The 26,038-nt window shown below is 36.2% G+C and overlaps 3 protein-coding genes across 5 annotated transcripts; 2 read left to right on the top strand and 1 right to left on the bottom strand.

Moving 5' to 3' along the window:
• Positions 1-600: 600 nt before the first annotated feature.
• On the top strand, positions 601-24,649 carry LOC136804378 (uncharacterized). 3 transcript variants are annotated; one of them, XM_067061090.1, is made up of 14 exons: positions 601-739; positions 9,764-9,927; positions 10,768-10,930; positions 11,547-11,942; positions 12,168-12,271; positions 13,225-13,330; positions 13,851-13,973; positions 14,316-14,400; positions 14,750-14,869; positions 15,420-15,544; positions 16,339-16,589; positions 20,769-20,927; positions 23,409-23,478; positions 23,883-24,649. In XM_067061090.1, exons 2-14 carry the CDS (start codon positions 9,769-9,771, stop codon positions 23,975-23,977), a joined length of 1,956 nt encoding a protein of 651 aa, XP_066917191.1. In that variant the 5' UTR covers positions 601-739; positions 9,764-9,768; the 3' UTR covers positions 23,978-24,649. The 3 variants fall into 3 exon arrangements, with proteins under 3 accessions (XP_066917191.1, XP_066917190.1, XP_066917192.1); XM_067061089.1 differs by lacking the exon at positions 601-739 and adding an exon at positions 8,145-8,166; XM_067061091.1 differs by lacking the exon at positions 601-739 and adding an exon at positions 8,834-8,853.
• LOC136804439 (mucin-21-like) lies at positions 1,896-5,575 on the bottom strand. The gene is made up of 4 exons (XM_067061147.1): positions 5,358-5,575; positions 3,581-4,720; positions 3,180-3,323; positions 1,896-2,584 (listed from the first exon to the last, which is right to left on the bottom strand). The coding sequence occupies exons 1-4, from the start codon at positions 5,514-5,516 to the stop codon at positions 2,564-2,566; spliced, it is 1,464 nt and encodes a 487-aa protein (XP_066917248.1). The 5' UTR covers positions 5,517-5,575; the 3' UTR covers positions 1,896-2,563.
• On the top strand, positions 17,116-19,649 carry LOC136804386 (uncharacterized). The gene is made up of 2 exons (XM_067061100.1): positions 17,116-17,321; positions 17,900-19,649. The coding sequence occupies exons 1-2, from the start codon at positions 17,245-17,247 to the stop codon at positions 19,647-19,649; spliced, it is 1,827 nt and encodes a 608-aa protein (XP_066917201.1). The 5' UTR covers positions 17,116-17,244.
• Positions 24,650-26,038: the final 1,389 nt, after the last annotated feature.

The following is a 26,038-nucleotide window of genomic DNA, read 5'->3' on the forward strand; positions in this document are numbered from 1 at the left end:
TACCTTTAGACTATCAATAACTAACAAAATAATAGCTGTGGAGGAGCTTAAAAATACACCAGTGAAATTGAACATTGTTTGTTTATGGTTTCATTGGAAAATATTATTGGAGTTACTTATTCAGTCGTGTTATAATTGTTAATTGTTAACGTTACTCGTATTATTGAGTAAATATTGGGCTGTTCCATAAAATTTCCATACAGGGGGTTGGACGAACCTTTTCAAGTGAAAACAAATTTCTTGGAAAAGTGTAGATACCCCCTGGAAAATGGCAAAATTTGCAAAAGAACCCTTTGAAAAAACTCTTTTCATGGCTTAAAGTGAGGGTGACTAAAAACAGTCGTTCACCCCTTTTTAAATTCAAGAATAACTTTATACTCCCTGGAAAAACCACTTCTTTAGACCCCCCTTGAAATTCTTCGCGGGCCCATTGTTGATTGTTTTATTCATGATATGCACCACTGGAGAGTCTTGCAAGAATTTTCAAAAAGTTCAACCCAATATGTCACTTTTTCTATTGTTTAAGTGACGTATTGGGTTGAACTTTTTGAAAATTCTCAGAAGACTCTTCAGTGGTGCATATTATGAATTGGAGAGATATTGTTCATTGTTTCGTTGGAGAGATATTGTTCATTGTTTTATTGGAGAGATATTGTATTGTAGTTACCTTGACATAACATCTACTGAACTGTGACAGATGTTTACCATCACTGACTGATTGACAGGAACCAATAACAAAGTAACTTACTTCAATTTTCACTCTTATAAAAAAGATCGCAAATCTTTTTTTGACGAAAACCTGTCTATTAAAGAGCCTTAACGATCCGTTCTATTTGTAAGGCAATTTTTTTGTATTTGCGCTTAAGGGCAGTTGTTTACACCTTTTTGTAGGAGACAGGCAAACCGCCATCGTACATTTTCATCAAAATGCGTAGTGCAAAGCTACTTTCAATCAAGAGAACTTAAGGGAGTTTAGAATGTATTTTAAAAGCACCAATAGCAAAAAAACGATTTCCCTATAAAATGTTGAAATATACTTTATATGAAAAATTTGACGGAATTTTTTGTCGAATTTCAGGCGAATTAGTAGAGATTCAAATCAGTTTCTCAAAATCAATTTTCGGCTACAGTAATATCTTAAGATTGACTTTGTATTATTCTATCCCCCATCCTTTTTTGACGGTCTTCATCAAGTTCGTCCAATCAGCTTGTTTAAATCATCGATGTGAGTTGGCAACTTTCTGTGAATTTCCTGTCGTACGTACATCGAAAGTTAGCCCTTTGACTGGAGTCGTTTATAATGCGTGTAATACAGTAGTATATGCGTTATATGATAATACGATTACTGTTAAGGGATTTAGTTTGTATAAACGACTTTATAGACTAAAATTGCCCCCTCTCTATTACGTTTTGCTTTATTTCTACTATGTCTGAATTAGTCGTCTAGCTTGCTAGACTAGTTAGCCCTTCAAACTTGTGCTCAGTTCTCAAGAAGAGGATATTAAGTTTTTCACCAAGGCTATTAAATCAGAACCTAGGTAGATCCTTACGATAAACTAACTCTAACTGCTCAGGAGATTTTAATAAATATCCTCGGGTATTCCGAAATTTCTTAAACAAGCTCAGTTTGTAATGCAACTTTTCGACCGTAGCCGCCAATTGCTGCGTGGCCATTTCTTTGTCGGTTTTACCACCCTGAAACCGTCCCAGTCTTTTTTTTCGCGCTTAAAGACAATAGAAAAAAGTGAAAAAAAGGGATTGGATCGAGTCTAGAGGGTGGAAACTTAAATTATAAAGTGGCAAGCGCCTGACCGCGATCGAAAAGGTGTATATTAAAAACAAAAACAAACTCGTGAATTTTTCATTCAAGATGTTATAATTCGTTCATATTATTTCATTCTTACAATTGCCAGATGTTCTATCATTTTTTCACCGTATGTTTTGTAGCTGAGATGTCATAGTACCGTCTTAATAGGTTTGATTTGCTGTTATGTTGGCTGCGTTTCATTTAACCTCAAGTATTTTATTTGACAGTTCAAATTGTCACTTTTCGCAAATCAGAAGCTTTTTCTTTTCCTTGTTGATAGTTCTTCTTTATCTCACGGCTCTTTATCTGTTTGCTTTGCTACGAAGATTCTTTGGGAGATAAATGTTTTTGTTCCATCTTGCATCAATCAATGTTCCAACTGATTTGATGAACAAAATTGAGGTTTGCTGGTTAAATTCTTCCCTCTATGTATGGCACTGATGTGTTTTAACGTTGTCTTTGGTCAACGATAACAGTTGTATTGAATATGCTGTATCATTCACCAATACAATCAGCATTTGATTTTTAATTGTTTGTGTTGTATCTCGACCTGATATTTCTTATCGTCTTTTGTTGATGTTTTTGCATTTTCACGGTTTGAATTCAGAGTGTTCCTTCTCCTAGATGAGTTGTCTTCACCACGACTTTAAAGAGCCTCATCTACCCTTGCGTTTCATTTTGGACTTCAACTTCTCCTAGACGGACTGCCCTCCCGGGCTACGGAGCTCCATCTACCCCTTGGCTTGAACTTTCTGTCTACGTGCGCTTTCGCATTTCCTAAAATTAAAAAATAAAGATGATTGTTTATTTCATAACATTTTCTTTTAAAAGAATTCAATGATATGTGCAAGTCAAGATGGCGTCGTATTTTCTAGCGGTAGTACCTGAAAAGCAGTGTGTAACTGCCATCGACTATGAATCCCTTCTCAAAAGAAAGTTGTGGTAAAAGTTGTGTACTTTTTAGATGAAAGAAATTAAGTTCATGTTTTAAAGACCATATTTTTTTTCAAAGAGATAATTTTAGATCTACATTAGCATAGCTGTCGACCGTATTGTAGTAGTAGAACATCCGGCTTCGTAGTGCAAGTTTGTGGGCTTAACCCCCCCCCCCCTGCCGGGTCATACCAAAGATTCCCGAAATAGTACTCAATGCCTCTCTGCTTAATGCTCAGCAATTAAGAGAAGGATCAAGGTGAAGTGGATTAATCCAATGAGAAAGAGTGGTGCCTTTCACTACCTGCGGGTAGATAACTATCGAAAGAGGAGCCTTCAGATTGCCTCCGACTGCAGTTGCAGACTTACTAACTTAACCTACTTTACCAAAAAAACTAAAAAAAATCTATTTCAGTCAAGCTGAAACAAAAATACTTACGGTAGGAAGTCCGAAGCCACCTTTGTTTGTTGTATGTGCTTGTGATGGTTTAAAAGCAGCTTTGTTGCCCTTCTTTCGGCCGCCAAAAGCACGGTTCCTGTTTGGCTTTTGGTCCTTGGTTTTTGGTAATCGCTTTTTGAGATCCTAAAAGTAAGAAAATATAGCCCACTTCAATTCCAATTTGAGTTGAAAATATGTAATTTGTGAATATTTTTGTTCGAAATTTCGGTAATCTTACCAAATCTTTTTGGTATTTTGGAATGCTGAAATTCGTTATGGTATCGGAAAAAGATCTATTTTTCAAAATCGCAAAGCTTCCCCACTGAGGCCTCATCAGAAATTATCAGAAAGCAGAGTTATAGTTAGTTTCTAGTCCATTTTATGTTGGAATTTATAAATACCTTAGGTAAACCAAAGCCACCAAAATTCAACGGGTTCTTATCTTCCACGTACCAATGTGCATTTGCTGGACAACCACTGGAGGTTGTTTTGGGCTGCAACTTGGTTGTTTGACAACCACTGGAGGTTGTTTTGGGCTGCGTTCCCATAGTTTGACAACCGTTGGAGATTGTTTTGGCTTTTAGCTCGATTGTTTGACAACCACTGGAGGTTGTTTTAGACTGCAAATTGGTTGCTTGACAACCGCTTGAGGTTGTTTTAGGCTGCATTCCCATAGTTTGACAACCGCTTGAGGTTGTTTTGGCTTTCAGCTCGATTGTTTGACAACCACTGGAGGTTGTTTTGGGCTGCAAATTGGTTGCTTGACAACCGCTTGAGGTTGTTTTAGGCTGCATTCCCATAGTTTGACAACCGCTTGAGGTTGTTTCGGCTTTCAGCTCGATTGTTTGACAACCACTGGAGGTTGTTTTGGGCTGCAACTTGTTTTTTTGACAACCGCTGGAGGTTGTTTTAGGCTGCGCTCTCATAGTTTGACAACCGCTGGAGGTTGTTTTGGCTTTCAGCTTGATTGTTTGACAACCACTGGAGGTTGTTTTGGGCTGCAACTTGGTTGTTTGACAACCGCTGGAGGTTATTTTGGGCTGCGCTCTCATAGTTTGACAACCGCTGGAGGTTGTTTTGGCTTTTAGCTCGATTGTTTGACAACCACTGGAGGTTGTTTTGGGCTGCAACTTGGTTGTTTGACAACCGCTGGAGGTTGTTTTGGCTTTCAGCTCGATTGTTTGACAGCCACTGGAGGTCGTTTTGGGGTGTGCTCTCATAGTTTGACAACCGCTGGAGGTTGTTTGAGGTTGTAGCTTGCTTGTTTGACAACCGTTAGAGGCTGTTTTGGGCTGCGTTCCCATAGCTTGACAACCACTGGAGGTTGTTTGAGGTTGCAGCTCGATAGTTTGTGAAGCTGCGTCTTTACCTTTCCCTCGTTTTGCTTCTCTCTCCATGTGTTCGATAATGGTTGAGGTGAGAGACTCATTTTCCGCTCGCAATTCATTGTTTTCCTTCCTCAAAGGTAGAACGGTTTTGTTATGCCCAGCGGCCTTCCTTTTTAGAGCAGAATTCTCGAATTGGAGGCATAGCTGACGCTCCTAAATAAAAGGTGTATAGATGCATATGAATAATATGAGAGATGAGCTCGCTAATTTCCACTATTTTTTAAGAATATCTAAAATTATCAATGCCTTCGAATGTTCTTATAACTTATTGAGTTTTAAGCCTCTCTCAATATACTATTCAAATTTTCTTATTTTCATCATTTTGTGAGAATTTTTTTGCAATTTACTAAGAAATTGGGTTAAATTAAAATTAAATGAAATTGAATTAAGGTGGTTAATCAGCGGAATTTCAATTTAATTTGGCAGGTTGCAAACCTTTTCTATTTCTATTTGGTTTAGTTGGACGATGCTTTTAGGCCCATTTTAGCAACTATAGGCGCTTTTAATGAGCGTCCAGTCAGCACCTTGGACTGACTACCCAATTCCGCGCACATGACATGGGTTACCAGGGTAAGGGTTCGTCGTTCACTTACCAAGTGAACCGTTGTGACTAGGAATCAAACCTCAGTCGCCTGTAACTATAACTTATAAGTGGAATTTTCCATAGCTAAATTCCATAAGTGTTCCTCGTGCGTCTCCGAGTTATGGTGACTCTACTTTATTTATTTAAAATACAGAAAAAGTTTAAAAAGATGTTTAAACAATGCCGAGATAAGAATGTTCAACTTACGTCCATCGTGCGACGGAGATCGACGTTTAGTCGAATAATTTCTTTATCCTTTTCTGATAGTTTTCCTTCCAGAAAATAAATGGTATCTTGCAATTGCAAGATCGTTTCTTGATCATCTTTCAATGTATGAATATCCATATTAGCCATTATATCACTCATGATAACAATATAATGATACAAAGATTCGAGTAAAAATTCTCTACGAACACTTTACTCAAATCTGGATTCTCGAATAAGGATCAAAATTTCCAAATTTTTTTCTAAATATTTCTTTCTTTCTAATTGACGTCAAATATTTTTTCTTTTTATCTGATATCATTTTTTGTTTTCTAGTGACGTCAATTTTTTTTCAATGAAGAAATATTTGTCACAATTTTGCGTTCTTTAAAGAAATACGGCTTATGCCCTTTGATTTGCATATTTAGAGCGTCAACCGTACGGGTTCAATGATGCAAATCTTGAACATTTAGCTGTTTGTATTATTTGCCACAAAGACCTCTGACTGAAAGGCCTCGGATCAGCTGTTGCTATACAATTTTCTCTAAAGTGCTATAAAAAATAACCTTAAAAATGGTTATTTGGGTCGTTTTAATTTTTCTTTACTGAAAGCTTATTTCCTTCAACCTAAAAGATTTCATTTCTGTTTACATCCTTATAGATACTATCTAAGGTTTTGTAGCAATCTCCTAAGAAAAGATTCGAGAAATTGCCGACACTTTATCACCATCACTGACATAATTTTTGACCGATTTCAACCCTCTGTGGCAAAATTGTCTCTAAATGATGGAAATTTCCTCGTAAAGTTTTTATATTATATTATATTATATTATATTATAGGAGTATATTTCGCAGGTCTATTGACCTCTATGAAACAATCTAATTCAAATTTACAGTTCATCAATAACGGTCTTTTTACATATTTTCTTAAAGTAGAGCTTAGCCCGAGGGCTACCTCTCACTTTCCATACACAGCATTCATCCTTCTCATTCTTCGTTTTCTCTTCAGCTTTTTCATGCCATTCTTTAATGGTTTCACGTTCTTTCTTGGAGAAGTCATCTGTTACACTGAAATTATCTTCGTTTAGTTTATGGACTGAGGCCATAATTCTTTTTTTGTCTTCTTCATTGGCCAACGTTACTTTCAATGGCCGCCATCTTTTCGTCTTGAACATATCATATCTTTCGAGCACCGATTCGTTCTGCAGTGACAACATTTATTTTTAATCCCATACGATTTCCTACAACTTCCTCCACGTAATCTTTGTCACCGGCCCGCTGTTCCTCTTTGTTCTCATCTTTATTTTCACCTAAATGATGGACAATGATGTTACATCTAGTTAAGTTCTTCCAGCGATCTTCTTCTCTTTCTTCTTTTTCATTTTTGATAAATTTCTTGTTGATAACCTCCTGTTTCTTCACCTCTTCCTTTGTGATATCTGCATATGTTGCCCGTTTTGGTTCTTTAGCGACGTCTTCTTTGTTCATAGCTATAAGTTCCTCCATTTTCTTCTCTACAATCAGGGACAAAATATTTGGCACAAAAGGGAAATTCACCGGGGTGTTTTGAAACCACAATCGATTTGTAAGTGCTCTAAAGTAGGTTCGAAGGGTAGAGTTTTAACTCTGAGTTTTAACGCTAGACTTAAGACTTAAGACCTTAGGATCTGAGGATCCAAAAGTTCAAAAATGGTCTAGTAGGGCTTGAAATATAGCCTAGAAACCCATAAATCCCTATCAGATCGAAATACTTGATGAAATCAAGTTGAAGGCCTAAAAATTGACATTCTCGCTCGAACTTCAATTTTCGAAAAATTGTAAATTAGCCAAAAGTGCCAATATATTATGACCCTGATTGTAGATTATGCAATCTAGTGTTGAAAACAGATTCAAATATTTGCTGACCTCCATCTTGACATTCTGCTTCCGTTATTGTTTGCGTTATTTGGTTACTTCTGACTCTTTGCTTACTTGTTTTGATTTTTTCCAAAAGTATTGGCGTGACTGTAACACATTTTTTACATTCGAAGCGTCGGCTTTTGTATTGCAGACAAAGCTGAATTTGGTATGCGGGAAGCTCCGAACAAGCATAATGAACGAAGCTCTGGCATTTCCTACATTATAACATGTCATTATCCTTTATTATTTCATTCGTGAAGTATTTATTGGCGGTACAGGATCCATATTTTTCAGCATTTTCAGTGGATTTTTCATCGATTGTTGCCATTCTTTTTCATTCATTCGCAAGAGCCCCCGACTAAAATTATAACCCCGACATCTTTACCCGTTCCTGTTTTAGATTTATCGTCCAATTTCTTATTTCCCCCGTCACTGTCCATTTATAAGTCACAACTTTGTTATTAATGAAAATTTGATACCACACTATTGAGGTCAAGATAAACAAAAGTGTATTTTTTTTATAAGAACGTCCAAAATTTTTGAAGCCTTCGGATATTCTTAACTTTTTGCGTTTTAATTCCTAAATATGTTTTTTTTTAAATATGTTTTTATTTTTATCATTTTGTGAGTCGGATGTTTTAGCGTCCACAAAGCCTTAAAATGTTCTTAAGTTGTTCTTAAGATTTTGGCCACCGAAGCTTTATGTTCTTGCATAGCTTGTATAGTTCTTATAAAAAGGCGTGTAGATTAGCCAGGGGAACTAAAATGATGTGATGAGATGCATATTGCTCTTATATGATATAAAAATTTCATAACACATATTGGTATGTGCAGAAAAAGTGAAGGCAAAAAAATTTTGCAAGTATTTTAATGTGGGAGAGAAAAAGTACTTTATGTTGTTTCAAAATGCTGTGTAAGCAAAATTGTGGGTGATAATTTACGTCCTTGAAAGCTCCTCTGACTCTTAAAGATTTTGATGAGATAAGAGGGTTTTCATATGTTTACAATGGGCTATTCCAGAAAAAAATCGTAACCCCTATGTTGAGGAGAGATCTTTTGTTTTAAAAGGTGAGCCCCCTGGATTTTTTTACACATTTTTCAGGACCCCTTTGGATTTTTTTCTCCCATTTCTTTGGACCACCCTGGATTTTCGACCTCGTTATACTGACCACCCTGGATTTTTCATTTTCCAGACTACCCTTGATGTCATACCTCCTCGACATAGGGGGTACAAACTATTTCTGGAATAACCCAATGAGTGCATGACTAAAGAATACGAAAGAGGTAACCAAGTGAAGTTCAACCCAACGATTCCTTCCACAGTCCTGAGAGGACTACCTTTTTTATTGGACCTACCTTGAGGTCCTATATATTAACCTGTGTTCGTCCGTCCGTCCGTTCGTCTGTTACCAACTTTTCTCAGGATTGAATCATAGGAATCTTTAGATTTTTGGTACAAAGGTGCAAAATGGTGGTGGCCAGAATGTGACGGGGCCCGATTTTCGAAAAAAAAAACTTTTTTTGGTCAAATTTCAGCCAAAAAACGGCTAAAAAGGATTTTACATTGTTTCAATGTTCATTGATTAGTTTTGATAACTAGGTAGGTCCATAAAAGTATCACTTGTTTGCTTTTTTTCAACTAATTTAATTGATAAGGACAATAGAGTTTCAAAGCCCCTTCCAGCGGTTTGCGTTAATGCGTGAACGGGATTTTTCAGTTGCGTAAATGCGAGAGAATTGAAAAAGAAATGTGAAACTTGTTTGAACCTAAAACTCCACTTTTTGATTGCGTGATTGCGTGAATCTGCGCTATTTTTTATGTGCATACATAAATTTTCTCTGCTTCCACCGATTATATACCAATTCACCAATTTTCTCGATTTTCTGAAAATTGGTTTTACATGAAACTCGAGAAAAATTTGCGTGAATGCGTGAATTTCGAAAAAAATACGTCAATGCGTGAAATTTGGGTCCGCTGTGGGACCTCCATCAAAGGGCTAAATCTACTTTCACTTGAATACCTGTGATAAAGTAGCGCCGTTTGACGTTAATCTTTAACACTGCAAGGGCTTCTTTGCGGGTATCTTTATGAAAAGAACTCTGATGAAGGATGGTGGATATAGCAGGGACTAAAAATTTATAAAATAATCAACATATACGCTCAATGGAAACTAAAAATCCTTGAGGGAGTCCTTCAGATTCCAGAGAATTTTATCTATGAGAACGATCTAAAAGAATTGCTAAGTTCTATACCTATTTTTATTAAAGGTTCTACAATCGTTTCCAGCACTCATGGCACAGTGCCTTGAAATTGTTAGTCTTCGCCGATTTCCCCAAAGACAATGTTGTCAAGGCGGGATACGGACTGGCCAAGCAAACTTTTTTCCGTCAACATTGCTCTTTGGGGGGTTATTGCCTTGTTTCTAAATTGAGCCATTGGAAATGTGTCATAATATAATTGTCAACGGTTGCGTGGTGAATGTAACATAAATAATTTTCCTGTATTTTAGATTCTATGAGACAGGAGATTAAAATGGCAGACCCTTTGAGACATATATACCAAGAGGGGATCAACAAGTTACGTTCCAATCCAAACGCTTATTTCTATTACGAGTCAGGTGCTGATTATGAACAGACGCTAGCTGACAATGAATATGCTTACAAGAGATACAAGGTACTACAATGTTCTACAAATTCTATTCACAAATTTATTTTTACAAATTGTGTTCTAACATAATAGTATTTTAGAACGTCATGTATTTACACAATTTAATGAGTATTTTTGCGCGATTTCCTAAGAAATTGTTCTTATTGTTCTTAATATTTTGAGCATCATTTTGACTTCATATTTTTATATTATAATTTTTTCTTATATAACAATAGTTATATGTATTTGCAGCATGGAAGGATCTGCCGACTGAAACCAAATTACATAGACAATTTTTCAATTGATGGAATTCAGTCAAAAGATTAAAGGCCGGTTTCCACTTGCGCGCGCTTCGATCGCACTTTTTCGAGCAAAGCTTCCACGCTATTGGTCAAAAGAAAAATGAAGCAACTCCATTATTTGCGCGATCTGACGTAACGGTTGAAAAAAGTTGAAGTGTGTTCGAGCGCGTGCTACATTTTTATAACGTAATCTTTTTCCCAAGTAAAAAGGATTGAAGTCAAAAAGTGCGATCGCAGCGTGCGCAAGTGGAGACCGGCCTTAACTCGTACACTTTTTCATCCCTTCAGTTAACAATTCATGATATTCATGACGTAATGTTTTTTTTCTACGGAAAGACCCCGGTTTTTGTCAGTAGTGGCAAATTTTATACAACTTTTGTCTAGTTTAAATTCGCCACTGCTGACTTAAACCAGAGTATTTCCGTAGAAAACATTACGTCATGGATATCGTGAATACCTAATAGACCTTACTCCATAACTCATAGTTTCCTTAATTCGAACAAATTTGTGTTCCCTGTGTGTGTTCGAGTTATGCTTTTTTATTATTTTCATTCTTATTTCCAAGGTTTATCCTCACCTTCTTAAAAACGATTCAAGAAAAACGCGACAAGATGACATTGACTTATCAGTGAATGCTTTCGGTGAAGATTTTGATATTCCGATTTTTCTAGCACCGACAGCCATGCAAAAAATGGCTCATACGGATGGCGAAGTAGGGACCGCAGGAGGTGAATGATTTGTTTATTCTTCCTTCAATCCAGGGATTTTTCTTTGTTTTTGATAGGCTCGCGAATGAAAAATTAACTTTGGTGAATTCTATATTCTCGGCTGGTGAAGTTTAAGCAAGCCCAGTGTATTGATTAGCTTTAATATATACCGAATTTTCAAACCTGGTGAATTTGAGATTCTAGGCCGGTAATTCTCAGCAAGCCTAGTGTGTACTTGAGGTGGTGAACCAATTTTTTTTTCGATTGATTTATGGACGGTAGATTTTGTGTTTTCGCGGTTCTGTTTTTGCGAAAATAGCTCCAACAAAATTATATGGGGTTACTGACTAACGAAATTAAATTCACGTGAAATTTTAAATTAAATCTCGTTAAAATTAATCTAACTATAAAAGCAGATAAAAGCTTTGCCCTTCAATTTTATGATTTAACTGGAGGAGACACTTAGGCAGAATTGGGTACTGGGACATGCCGCATGGTCCCTTATCATTTAGGCAGATATGACAGGGTCCTCCTAATTTACTAACTTTCAAGATTTTCATATGACAGGGTTGGTTGTTGTGTATAATTTTCAGGGTGGAAATTGGAAGATTTTTCAATATGTTTTCTACATTTTCAGCGGCTGTTTCTAAAGGGACATGCATGGGTGTAAGTACCCTAAGTACAACATCATACGAAAATTTACGTCAAATCGTTCCTCACTGTACATACCTCATGCAGCTTTACGTCACAAAAGACGCCTCATTGTCAAACGCATTGATTAAAAAAGCTGAGTCAGCGGGATTCAAGGGCGTGTTATTCACAGTCGATGCACCAATATTGGGTCAGAGAATCGCTGATGTTAAAAGTAAATTTCACCTACCAAGACATTTATCTTTGGAGAATTTCAACGGTGTTATTGAACACGTGGATGAGGGTTTGATGAAATATATTTCGGACAACACGAGTAGTGCTTTGTGTTGGGATGATGTTAAGAAGATCAGATCTATAACCAATATGCCCATCTATTTGAAAGGTATGAAATGTAACTTTAGTGTGATTGCTAAGCTAGAACGGCCTAAAGATACTGAGCATTTTCCACTACCTTATTTTCGTTGGTCTCCGTAGCTCGGACCTCTACCCAAATCCATCAGGTACCATTTTTCTAAAACGTCCGATTAAAGATGGCGGATATAACTGACCGCATCAGTTGCTCATACATCATAGCCATGAATTGATTACATAAAAAAATCTCTTAAAGGTATAATCACTCATGAAGATGCAGAGAAATGCTTAGAGCACGATGTACAAGGAATAATTGTATCCAACCACGGTGGAAGACAACTGGACGGTACTCCAGCTACGGTAAATAATTTTTTTTATGGATGCGTTTTGTTTCCGCTATTAAAGTAAATTACTATTTTGCTTATAGTAAAAAACTACGACCAAACCTTGAATTTTAATTCTCTTTGACTTGACATGAGAATAGTTGTTTCTGTACAGTTGAACTCGTGTAATTCGAATTCTCAAGGGACTGAGAATTTTGTTCGAATTACACGAGTTTCGAACTAAATGAGTTTTCATATTTTTGACCTGATTTGATGAAAAAAGACTTTCCCAGGTTTACTTTTGAACATTTTTTTTGTATTTTCGAGTTAGAATAATGAAATACTAAATTCACAATTTTTCAAAAAGGTCTTTGATTGTTTTGATTGTTTCATTTTCTGCTCTCGTTTCTTAGAAATCTCTTCGGAGATCTTCTGAATCAGTGGGATGACGTTCGATGATTCGAAAAGGGTCATCTTTTTGAGAGTTTCGATCGCGTGGTCAATCTCATTTTGAGATGGGGGTGGAATTAGAATTGATTGACAAAATGTCGAGTTTGAATTATAGGAGTTTTCTTGTAAGGTTTCCAAGGTAAATTCTGAGGGGACCGCAGAATCTGTTCGAATTAAGTGAGTTTTCGAATTATAGGATTTCGAATTACATGAGTTCAACTGTATTTACATTTTTGAAGACGGCGTAGTGACTGAAAAATAACCTGAAGTTTTGACCCGCAACACCGAAGACGGTAGCCGATTCGCCGTCGTCCTCAGTCAGTCAGGATCTAGAATAATCAAAAGCTAACCGTCTCTGTCGCAGAAAACACACACAAATATACTTGACATTAGCGACCTGGCAACACGGATGTGATTTGCTCTAGCCCTTGTTCACACTACAGAATTTTTCTACAAGCTATATCCACTTTGCTTCAAAAATGAAAATTGATTTCTTTGCTGCCTTGCTTTCGGTTACGGAGTTTTCGGCTTTCTCTACAGATAGACGTGTTATCAGAAATAGTTCGAGCAGTCGGCCACCGGATACCTGTGTATGTGGATGGAGGTATACGACGCGGAAGTGATGTTTTTAAAGCTCTAGCTTTAGGTAAGAACAGTTGATCTAACTTTTCATAGCTTCCGTAGAGGGCAGGATTGTGACCTTAACCCTTCGAGCATTTTCGCATTTTTTACTAGAGAAAAAATCTTAGGGTTGGTTTAAAATCTCAACATTGACAAGCGCCTTGAAATTTCGACCAGTGGTAGAATCTGATATGGATAATTGAATATATATGATCTGTGAGATCTTGGCCTATGTGTGTCGAATCCGATGTTTTGAATTTAAAGTATAAGCTAGTTGTAAACGCCCAAGATTTTTTCGATGCTTCCGTATTAAACGTTACGTCGTGGATATCACTTATCTTTCAGGAGCACGTGGTGTTTTCATAACAAACTAGTTGCAGACGCCCGGACTATTTTCGATGCTTCCGTATAAAACATTACGTCGTGGATCTCACTTATCTTTCAGGAGCACGTGGTGTTTTCATAACAAAATAGTTGCAAATGCCCGGGCTATTTTCGGTGTTTCCGTATTAAAAATTACGTCATGGATATCACTTATCTTTCAGGAGCACGTGGTGTTTTCATTGGTCGGCCTGTTCTCTACGGTTTATCATACGACGGTGAAGAAGGGGTGAAAGAAATACTCGATCACATGATTCATGAACTCAAAAGTCTAATGAGATTAACTGGTAAGTAAAATATAAGGGAAATGAATGATATACAGTGATATACCTTGTGCTCTGTAGCCGGGTGATTTACCTTCATGCTACTTGCCTATTCCTTATTAGCGAGTTTATTTATCGGGTGATATCGAGGCCGACGGTAAGTGAAGTCGACACAAAACAAAGTCGATAGTTGATGCACGGCTCTATATCGCCTTTGCTAACTTAACATAGGACGGTATTTTGGTGCTTTTACCGTCGTCGTGCAAAGTGGAAGGCGTTCGTGGTGAGAAGTCTACTTTGCTTTATACTGTCTCCTGTGATTCATCTTGAATACATGAATTCGCTATTCTTTCTTTACCACGCCAGGTTGTCGAAGTATCAAGGATATCAACTCTTCACTAGTGTTCCATGAAAGTAAATTTGGGATTCATACAAAAACAAAGGCCATCAGGTGAACAGATTCGTTATTCTCTGGTCTACATATCAACCCATATCTAAAGTTCCCGTAATAATAAACACAGAAAACAAAAATGATACACGTTCTGTATAGGAGTCACTTTTTTATCTCCCTAAAGGTTGAGTCTTTTGAAAAAAATATTCTCTAAGGGTCGGTTTCGGAGACCTGACTCAGTCTAAGTAACTTAGAGAATCTCTCTAAGGGTTGATTCTGGATTTTTGCCTCGGAACTGGATCTATCCCCAATTCGCGAACTTAGCCCCCTCTCCCTCCCACGGGATACGCTATGGTATCAGGAGTTTGATAGCTAGCCTCGTTTACAGTGTTTTGTGTTTTATTTCCAGGCACTGGGCAATCACTCCAGATATACCAGTTTGCATTGCAGATATCAAAGAGGGCGCAAAACAGACTGGCTTTCATATTAACGAAAAACGAGAATCTACCTTTGAAGAAGCTTTTGAAAGGTATGGTTTCGAACCTTCGATATACTAACATAGGCCATGATTACATAGACCATTAGATTATTTCGTAGAATTCGTATTTTTGGTACATGATATTTTTTCTACGCCCGTCACATGCAGTAATCAACTTTTTATTTTGTGAATTGAGATTATAAGTTTTACAAAAGCAGCAACAATGGAAAAGAGTTCTTCTTTTGTTCAAAGTTCAAAGTCAATTGGAGAAGTTTTTTTCGCATTGGTGCAATGCAACATGCTCCATCCCACCAACCTGAAACGCTTTCTCGTGTCTCCACCCCATTTTTCTTTTAATAACATTTGTGCTTCTCTCACTTTTGTCCCAGGGACAAAATCAGCGTGTCTTTTGGGTATTTCCCTCACTTTTTGTCCCATGAAACAAAAAAAGAAACCATGAGACACGCACTTTTTTTCTTGTGCTGGTTGGATGGAGTATGTTGCATTGCACCAACGTGAAAAAAGCTTCTCGTGTCCCCAAGCCTTATCTGTATAAGTTATTTGATTTTTTTCTTAATTTTTGAAATCTCTATCATTTAAGACTACGTTTCCGACCAAGACGCTTACGTGGCCTTCCACCGTACGAAACGATGAAAAGGTTGATGCCGATATGTTTACTACATGATCAAAACACCACTGATATCTTGAATAAAGTTGATGTACGAGGTAGGTATAAAATATATTACAGTCTCTTTAATTCGAACTTCTATAACTCGAATGTCTCCTAAACTCGAACAAATTTGTGTTTCCCGTACGTGTTTGAGTTATAGAGAATCCACTATAGAAGTTTTAATGTATATCTTTTACATAAGATTACACAAGGGAATCTCAATTTATACCAAACAGGTTTGACCTATGTAGAGTACAGTGGATTCCTCGTTAATTCGAACTTCTATTACTCGAATCTTTCTATAATTCGAACTCATTTCCAGTCCCCTTCATGAAGAAGCCCTCTTAAAATACTCTCTGTAATTCGAACAAATAAGATTCCCCGTTCGAGTTCGAATTAGCGAGAGTCGATTGTATCTCTTTGGTCAGCCGAGTAAAGTGTGATTGTTAATTATCAGTATACAGTGTATAAACTACAAAAGTAACCTTTTGATTTTTTTTCTCCCAAATATCCCTAGCATAATGATATACCTTTACTGTAACAGATGCAGATTTTTATAAAGATTATAGTCGGGTCCATTGAATTTGAAGTCCCGAAGGAGCTAGATAGAAATCGTCAACCTTTCTCAAGCAAGAAAAAGTGACAAAAGTTTTGCGAGAAACAACGTGAGTCACGTGTTTTGGATGGTAAATAAGTGGCTTCATTGTCCATCTAGAAGTTTCGTATCTAGCCTCTTCGGGGCTTTGAAATCAATGGTTAGGTCATACTTGTAATGTGCATTGCATTAGAGCAGGAAAGCTGGTATTGTGCATAAGGAATATCTAAACCAGAACATTTTTGTTATTTTCAGAACCCTGCTTTCTGAAAATCGATTGCATTACAAAATTTGATTACAACAGTCTCAATACCAGGAAATACAATGGTTTGGTGGTAGACTTATCATTGGATAACTTGGAAAAGATCAAAGAATTGAAATTGAGAACAGGATTGCCAGTACTGGCAACTGGTGTGGCAAGTCGTCATGATGCATTGCAATGTCTACAATATCAATTGGATGGTATTATAGTGTCTACCAAGAACTGTGAAGACCAGTTGACACCGGTAAGTCAATTACTCTCTATGTCTCTTTTTATTAGAACAATTTCATTTGCCTTAAGTTTGTTCTATGAATATGAACAGGATAAGAACAATTTAAGAACAAAGCCTGAAACGGCTGAATTTTAAGCGAAGTTTTGTTCTTTAAATAAGAACAGAATCGGAACAATTTTGGGCTTTGAAAGTGCCAAAAAATAAGAACAGCCAAGTCTGATGAAAAATTTGTTGATTCTTATAGAAAAATTTGCAATCAACTGATATAATCGTTGAAATCGTTGAAATTTGGGTTTTGCGTTCGCGCGGCCAGCCTTTGATTGTTTAGTCTTACTGCAGAAATATGAAAATTACAAAAAGCACGTATGTTTAATAAAAGGCTTTTTCAGAACTTTCCAAGTGACGGAACAATTTTAAAACTGACGTCAAATACATTTTTTTCTGACTATTTATATTGAATCTCAAAAAAGATTTAAACGCTTTGAATTTCGATTTTGAAATTAGAAGTTTTGCTTAGAATTTTTTCGCAAGTTTTGTGAATAATTCTAAGTTAATTGATAATATCAATTAGATATTTTGTATCAGTCGTCTATTTACGCATCTTTTATAAGTAATATACGATTTCATCATAATTTTTTGGTATCACGTTTTGTGATATTATATCAAAATGAAAAAGTACATGAAGTACTGCCCAAGTTATTATCGAAAAAATCATTCGAGATTGAATATTCATCATCTTGACGGGTAAGTGTTCTTTTTCTTCTTTTTTTCTAGTTTTTGAAACCATACACGTTTTTTTATAAAGACCATAAAGCTTCGATGGACAAGATCTATGGAACAAATTAAGAACATTTAAAACACCTAATTCCTTAGGAAAATGGACCAAAATCGCAAAAAATGATGAAATTAAGAACATGTTAAGTGCAATCTTAGATGCTTAAAATATATAAAGTTGAGAACATTCGAAGGCTTCAAAATTTTGGATGTTCTTATAAAATAACGTATATGAAACTTATTACAATTTTATCGTTAAACTATATTTCTGAAATACCTTGTCGGTAGAAAAATTGTCAGCCAAAAGTGAACATTTGTCCGTTTATAATTGAATACTTTATTAAGTATTGTTGAAAAAATCCTTTTTTTTTAATATTGCAAAAGAAAAAGGTTTAAAAGCGTAAATCATTAGACAACAATAGTTCCTCGGCACTAGTAGCATGTTTTTGCAGATCTTGGCAACTTTTTCAAAATGTTATTTTTGGTCCTTTAAATTAACGTTTTTTCATGCGTCGGCCCATTTATATTTTCTGATTTTTCCATTCTAGGACGTCAAGTTTCAAACAAAAATTTACCGGTGATGAGAAACGATTTGGATCTCTTGATATTGATCAACCAGAATTCTCTGACATCTTGATGGACAAAGTCATTTCTTGGCTTCAACAAGAAAATCCAAACCCTGACGAATTTCCAACAGAACCTGTAGAGAATCTCAATGATCAAGAACTTTCCCAATCTCATCAATTCACACCAATCAATTTGGAACAACAAGGATCTTCTGCAGATTCTGAATTCAATCATGACCAAACATCCACTGGATTAAACGCGGTTGATGTCAATTTTTCTGGTCAACACCAATCCCTGTTGTATTCCCTGCAATCACCATTTGCTCCTCAAGTCTTAAACCAACAACAATTTCCAGTTGGGACAAACCAACTTCCAGCTCCTTTGGTTGGCCAAGGAAGCTTCAACAATGCCCAAGGATTCATGGCGCAATATAATGCTCAACAGTATCAAAACGTTGGCCTTGATGGTCCATTACAAGAGCTTCCTATGTTGGAGACAAACAATTTTCATCAACAGTCAGTTCTGCAATCTCTTACATTTGACCAGCCATTCTCAGAAAACGCTAATTTGACCGGGCTGGTAAATGATGTATCTATTGATCTAGATGAAGGAGTAAAAATCGATGATGGAGTTGATTTTACTGTCATCGATTCCGCTCCATTAAATGGCGGACAAGAATGCTTTGATGTAAGTCCCACACAATGTAAAGATGTTCAACATCAATGGAACCTTGGTCAAAATGTACTAATGGATACTCCACAACCGCAAACAGGAGCAAATACCCTTTTGACCCAACAAGAAATCTTCAACATGATCCAATCGCATTTTGATCAATATGGAGCCGAGCAAGATAGCTCATTGGGATCAAATATTCCTTTGATGAACCCGTTAGACCACCAAGGCGTCAATAATACATTTCAAAACCCTAATACCAATATTGGAGCTCAGCAAGGGTTTGATTATGCCTCATCTGATTATATCGTAGAAAACCAGAACTTACTTCAAAGACACTACCCTGTTCAACAAATGGATTGCAACTCCGTTTTCCAAGAAAGATATAACATGCTGCAATCACCTTTAACTATGGAGTCTGTATCTCAAAGAACGAGTTATATGCCAGATCCATTTTCTTCTTATGAGACGATCAACTCAGCGCAATCACCTGATATGATGCCAGCCGAAAATTCCAACAGCCAGCCAAATGACAATGGTTCATCATTGGTCGAGTTACTCTTAGCGGATCCTGAAGAAATCCACAAATTCAATCATCAACAACGTCACCAACGAAGGTCCATCATTCCACAAGAGTTCATGAATTCAACTTTATTGGGACACAAAAAACCTACTCAAGAAGAATTGATCCAACAAAAACTCAAAGAATTGAAAGCACGAGGAGACGTTGATGCAATGATGGATTTCGTTTTCGGCGAAGCTCGAAATTACGCTCCACAAAAACCTTCTCGTCGTGGAAGGAAACCCAAAAACAAAGACAAAGACAGATTTATCCCGTACGATAAACCAATCAGTAGAAAAAATGATTCTGGTGGAGCCCCAATGTTTGGATTCGATTCTCGACAAATCAAAGGTTCAAAAGATGACGTCATCAGTTTGAATCAATCACGTGATCATGTTTTTGCGAACCAACCAATCAACAGAACTGGCAAACGAAAATGCAACTTCTTTGACGACGAAGATGAAAGAATGTCGAAATTTCCACGGCATCAACTTTAGAAAAAAACTATTTACATATTACCAAACATATTATATTGAAAATTTTTGTACATAAGCTTTTTTACACGGAATACTTATTCATAAACACCTTTCAAATATATTTTAGTTTTCTTGATGAGTTCTGTTCTTCTAGCCGGTACTTTAAAGGTTTTATTTTTACATAAGTGTTCCCGTTCCATATCAAACACATATTTCATATCAGGTATCAGTATCTGTCTTTTGTTATATTATGCTGATTATAAGCAAAAAAAAATGTTTTTCTTTTGCTCCTTCTGACTAATCTTGCTCCACATCCATGTCCATTCAATATAAAAAAGCTTGTGAATTAGAATTGATGGGTAAGCAAACAATATCAGTCTTATTTAAAAACAAAACCTTTAATCAACAGTCGAATTTTTTTATGTATGTTTAACCCCATTGGATTAATTTTGAAGAGGATCAAGTATTTTCGAACTCGGCTAATTTTGAAAAGAATAAATCCCCGTCAAATTGTTGATACAAAGTTTGAAAAAATTAAATCCCTGCCAAATTAAGAAAGAGATTTTTTATAGTGACGCATTTTTTTCTTGGATCAACTTCCTCATTCGCAAAATAAAATCGAAATCTAAAAATGTTGCACTCTTCCAACAGTAACAACAAGAGGTTTCACGTGGTGTTATATATGGATAAAGCGAAGTATATAAAGGATCTTTTCTGTCTCAACATTCTGCATAATTCAGCAAAACTGCAAGAAAATGTGCTAATTTTCTGTGGAAAATCCATATTCTGTCTCAGCCGAAAAATCTTGCTTTGACCACTGTTCAATTAGCCTGTACCACCCCGCCCACCCCGCCCACCCGTGTTTTTTATATTTTGAAAAAACACAAGCGTAGGAGAGGCTCTTTTGAAAATTGAAAGATATCATTGAATTGACGCGTTAAAAGTAACGTCACTTTAGTTGAGCTAGATTGAATGCTAAAAATAGCTAAGCTCCACCGCAGTGGAAAAAAATTGTGAGACACGGAATATTACATAACCGTAACAAACCGAACTTTGCGTTTCCTATCTTTTCAACCATTGAGGAAGAGTTTGGTACAGGCTACTGTTCGATAAACTATTACAAACTTCTTCCATCAACAGATTGAGATTTTACCAGAGATTGCAGAGACGATCAGATGCAGGATACCCATCTACTTCGAAGGCGGTATACGGAAAGGAACAGATATTGTGAAAGCCCTTGCACGTGGTGCTTCTTTTGTTTTTGTCAAGGAACCCTTATTATGGGCTCATTCTTATAAGGTAAGCAATCCCACAAAGTCGTTATATAACGTTCATATAAGGTTCAAAGAACGTTATGGACGTCAAATAGACGTTGGGAAGATATCCTTATTTTATTTTTATATGCCTTGCGATACAGCACTGTCATTGATTAGATAAGGTTTTGTATCCGTATTTTTAATCTGTGGGCAGAATCTGATACTCCGCGCATTCAATTCAAAGGTCATGGCTACGTAAGAGAATCTACCCTTTGATAAATTCGTACCGAAATCAAGCGCCAATTATAAATATAAACATTAGAACCCAGTCTCTTTCGCTTTTGTTTGTGAGCAAAAAACAACGTGGATTTGATTGTTTTGGTTGAACAACCAGGTCAGATCATCACATAAGGAAAAGCCCTTTATAGCTGAGCGTGGCATGCGCAAAATGAATGATCTGTTACGAAATTACCTTATTTGGGCTCGTTATTAAATTTGTTGTAACGAACAACTATATCCTTACAGTAACGTAACCTGACGTTAGATTAAAATCGTCGTCGGCCCATTTTAGACTCATTTTATAAAGACTTTACTCTCGGGTACCTAATAGCCGAGGGGTTGGAATAAGCGGGGGCTTGGAAAAAATCTCAAAACTTAATAAGCGGAGGGCTGGAATAAGAGTGTCCTGGGTGAAAATTTTTTGAAAAATTAATTAGCGGGGGGGGGACGGCTATTAGGTACCCGAGAGTACGTTTAAACAAAAATCTTTTTCTAATCCGTAACATTCAGTGAAGTGAGGTCTTCACAAATCGAACACTCACGGTGAAAACAAATTTGTTTGACCAGAGTTAAGAAAATTTCGAGTTAAGGGCTCTGACCATAGTGAATTTTTCATAATTGCCGTGTTTAAAATGTGTTTTCTGACTGATGTAACCAACAAAAGTATGGCATGTTATACATTTTATGTTAGACAAACTATTCCTGAATCTGAAAATTCAAAAATTGCATTGAAAAAATTTGATGAAGAAGAAAATGAAGACTTTTGCGAGGAAGAGTATTTCAAAGAAAAAACATTTTGAAAAATTTTTCGCAATAGATGGTGTATCTTTTACAGAACAATAAAAATTTTTGCGGAAAATTTTTGTAAATGCTTCTTTGTCTCGAAATAGTGGTTTTTCATCAATTTTTCATCTGGATTTTGCTTTAAAAACAGTCATAACTTTTGACACATCTTTTAAGAAAAATTTTCCGCAAAATTTAAAATAGTTCAATTCTTTGCAGACAGTTGGAAAAAAGTTCAAAACAAAAAGGTCATCACATCAAAACTTAGCACTTTTTTGTTATTAATTTTCCGAGTCCGAAAGGACGAGGAAAATTTGAAACAAAAAAATCACGAGTGCAATTTTCGAATTGTACGAGTTATTATGTGATTACGAGCTAATCGCACAATGACTGTCACTACTTTTTCCCAGTTAGGAAAGTAAATTACAGAAATTACTCTGAGAGTTTTATCTTTTTCTCTTCTCTTTATGTCTTTCTTTTAGTGTTGTTTTTTGATTTTCTTTCGCACAAAATAAATTTCGAATGCAATTAAAACGTTCGATGCAAACAAAATGTAAGAAAAAACATTAAAATCAATTTGGAAACATTGGCGCGGTATTGGAGAGTGTGATTAACGATTAATTGCTCTCTACATGATGCAATTAACGATTAATTGCTCTCTTTGAGGGCGTGCCGAATAAGAAAAAATAACACATCGTGCGATTAAGTTCTTAATTACACTTAAGGGGTTTGATTAAAAAGCAATTTATAAAGGCAATTCTTTGTTAAAAGTGTTAAAAAATCTAAAACATAACTTTTATGTTCAGATACTAAAATCTATTTTCTGTCTATGGTCAGAGCCCTTAAATAAAGAGTAAGATTTATGAGCTATTGTTTACCGAAGTGGAGTCTCCATAATTCGAACAGACTCTTAGGTTCCAAATAAACGCCCCGCTTGTTAATTGTTCGAAATTTTTCCAACCCCCCGGACCTAATTAGGACCCTCCCGTTTTTTAATTTCTAAGAATATTTTCAGCTGTCAAAGAGAAGGTCCCTCATTTTACTCTAAATAGCCTGATTTTAGCCTATATTTACCTTATTTTAGGTTTTCAGAAGTACAATTTCCAACCCCCCCCCCCCCCCGGCAATTAGGCCCCCCCCCCCCCGTTTATTAAAATCTCGAATATTTCCCAACCCCTGTTTATTCGAACCCCCCCCCACGTTTATTGGAACCTAAGAGTATAAGGGGAACAAAATTTTGTTTGAGCTATGAAGTAAGACTTATGAGGCATTGTTAACTGAAGTGAGCATAAAATTTGTTCGAGTTAAGGAGTTATTCGAGTTGTAGAGGTTCGAGTTAAAGAGACTCCACTGTGAAATTTTAGATGTAAATAACTGGATCATTTTCTTCAGCGTTTTAGTTCCTTGTTCTAAAGGTGGATTCAGGGAATTATGACGTCGATGAGTAAATTTTCTTTTTTAGGGATCAGAAGGTGTTAGCAAAGTATTGGATATCCTGAACGAAGAATTTCAGAGGGCAATGTATTTGGCGGGTAAGAATAAACTATTCTATCAGCGGAGGATTTTTGTACACGTGCACCTAGATCAAGGAGTGGTTCCTCACCCACACCCGACCTGCTAAAACCCTTCGGTGAATCTTTTCGTACCACTATATCTATCATCAAGTGCATATTATTAGAATTTTGTTCTTCTTCAAATATTCGTCAACCCCAGCCTGCGCATTTCAATGTCGAAAAAAGCAACGTGTGTATAGACCCTAAATGGTTATTTTTAGCATCAGCATCGAGAGGGCGACGAGAAAAAGCATTATTCAGTTTATTGAATAGCGCAAAAATTTATGTTCAGAGTTGCTATATACAATAAGCAAGATTTTTGCTGATTGATTGATTGATTGATTGTGATTGATTGATTGACAAAGGCTAGTTGTTTATTTTAGGATGTAAAGATGTTGAGACAATCAAACCTTCGTTAGTGGTCGATGAACAATATTTCTACGATAATCTCAATGGGAGAAACATCTCGAAAATATAAACGGTTTTCCCGAAATACCTGAAAAATTATGATATGGATAGTCTAAAAGCATTATCAATCCTTAGTGAGAGTGAGAGTCAGACTGCAAAAAAAAAAAGGTAGCTTTCTGGGTAAGAATTTTTTCTAACTTTAGACCTGGAATTCACCCAAACAATGACGATAATTGTTATTATTCTTTCCTGTTAAAAAACTCAAGGTAAAAACATTCAATAGTTTGAAATATTTTGAAATATTCAATTTGGAAAATATACACAGCCCCCAGAGCCTCCATCAAAGCAGCTAGGTACCCCAAATGAATAGGTAACCCCAAAGAATTGCAAAATATTAGCCCCCAATCCCTAACCTGGCCTAGGTGCCCTTCAGATTTCTGGGAGGGGGATTGACACTATGATATTGTATTTACATCATTGATATCTGATTGGGCTCTTATTTTTTGAACTCTGGTCCGGCATTATTTTCCCGTCGACCGTTCAGGTTGGTAGATCATCCTTTCTCCCTGTGCCCCTGTGTCAAACTTGACCCTCTCAGTCAAATAACAAGTTTTCGATGATTGAAATTTAATTTAATTACTTTTAGGTATAGTAACATTATTTTGTAGATTTTATACTTTATATTCTTTACAGTTTTTAATAAATATTAAATTAGAATACAATTAGAAATTAACAATTTCAATCGTTATAGTCCTTATTGATTTCAGGGCTCGCAGAACCAAAATTGTAATTTATTCTTTCTTTATAAAGTCATATCAGGAAAATATTTTCCCATTCATACTTGGGATTACGAGGCTGCCTGTTCGTTCGATTAAAATACCTTATCCATAACAGGAATGGCATCTTTTTGATGTGGACTTTGAACATTTGAGTATTTACTTTATGGAATTCTCGGAACTCTTGGTCCTAACACATATACTGTAAAAATGCCTCGTCATTGCCTCGTGGAATGCACGTTGTTTTTTTCATAAGAACACCCAAAATGATTGAAGCCATCACATGTTCTTATAACCTTTTAAATTTTAAGCCTAGAAATGTTCTTAACTTGTTTTTCTTTACTTGTTGCCTTATATGTTATTACATAGTTTTTCTTATTAAAAAGCGTAAAGTTAAAGTATATGCTTTATGTTTTAGGTAAAATTTCTGTTGTCTTGACGACCATGAGTAAAACCTGAAAATCTGTCAGCCACGTGCGGTACCCGTCCATTTTTAAGGGGTCCTTTGGGCTCCCCTTTAAAGAAGATTATAATTTTTTGGTCGTTGAAAAGTTTTTCGTGAGTAGAATACAATCATTTGAAAAGGCAGTTAAGTATAGTAATACATAGGAGTGTCATAGAAAGGGAAAAGAATGCAACAAGATACCACCGGAAGTTTCACCAAGTTACTGAAAATATAAACAACAGCAGTCAAACACGCTTTTTTATAAGAATATCTATATTTATTTGAAGCCCCTTTAGGTGTTATTAACTTTTTTAGTTTTAAGCCAAGAAATATTCTTAATTTCCATTTTGTCAGCATTTTTGTGAGCAAATTAGCCTCCGTCTCGGAAGAGGACTGGGCCCGAATTTGCGGACGTTTTCACAGTTTCACTTTCGTTTTCGGCTATACGACAGCGTTTTCAAGCAGAAAGCAGAGGAAATCTGTGAAATCATGGCAGGGAATGCTAACCTATTTTTCCAGTGTTTCTCAAGATTGGAGCAAGATTATTGTTCTAGAAAGTTCATAAAGGCCTAATAGTTTCAGATAAGTATGATTTTCATCAGAAAAAACATTTACACCAAAGCTCCTTATTGATATGTGAAGGCTACCAAAAATAGCAATGTCCTCCATCAGAACAACTTTAACATAAGGGACAAGGACAGTCAAGTCAAGAAGTCTACTATGTTGAAAATTTGCACAAAATACTTAGAGAAAATGGTACTTATGGAAGCCCATTCTATACTCCTAAATGATAGTTGAAAGACCAGCAGTTGAGAGGGTTGATTTAAAATAGATCTCAAAGCACACAATAAAGTATACATATACTTATATTTGTCCAGAAAGAACTGGCATGTTGTTTGCTTTGTTTTGG

Source organism: Clytia hemisphaerica, unplaced genomic scaffold (assembly GCF_902728285.1).
Source record: "Clytia hemisphaerica strain Z4C2 unplaced genomic scaffold, Clytia hemisphaerica genome assembly, whole genome shotgun sequence".
Classification (NCBI taxonomy): Eukaryota; Metazoa; Cnidaria; class Hydrozoa; order Leptothecata; family Clytiidae; genus Clytia; species Clytia hemisphaerica.

Excerpts from the sequence above, each read along its gene's own strand:
- LOC136804439 (XM_067061147.1), bottom strand. The coding sequence starts at position 5,516 with ATGAGTGATATAATGGCTAATATGGATATTCATACATTGAAAGATGAT. Across the intron at positions 4,721-5,357 it reads ATCTCCGTCGCACGATGGAC|GAGCGTCAGCTATGCCTCCA; the intron begins GTAAGTTGAACA and ends CCTTTTATTTAG. Across the intron at positions 3,324-3,580 it reads GTGGCTTTGGTTTACCTAAG|GATCTCAAAAAGCGATTACC; the intron begins GTATTTATAAAT and ends TCTTACTTTTAG.
- LOC136804378 (XM_067061089.1), top strand. Across the intron at positions 12,272-13,224 it reads TGGACGGTACTCCAGCTACG|ATAGACGTGTTATCAGAAAT; the intron begins GTAAATAATTTT and ends CTTTCTCTACAG. Across the intron at positions 16,590-20,768 it reads GTGAAGACCAGTTGACACCG|ATTGAGATTTTACCAGAGAT; the intron begins GTAAGTCAATTA and ends TTCCATCAACAG.
- LOC136804386 (XM_067061100.1), top strand. The coding sequence starts at position 17,245 with ATGAAAAAGTACATGAAGTACTGCCCAAGTTATTATCGAAAAAATCAT. Across the intron at positions 17,322-17,899 it reads AATATTCATCATCTTGACGG|GACGTCAAGTTTCAAACAAA; the intron begins GTAAGTGTTCTT and ends TTTCCATTCTAG.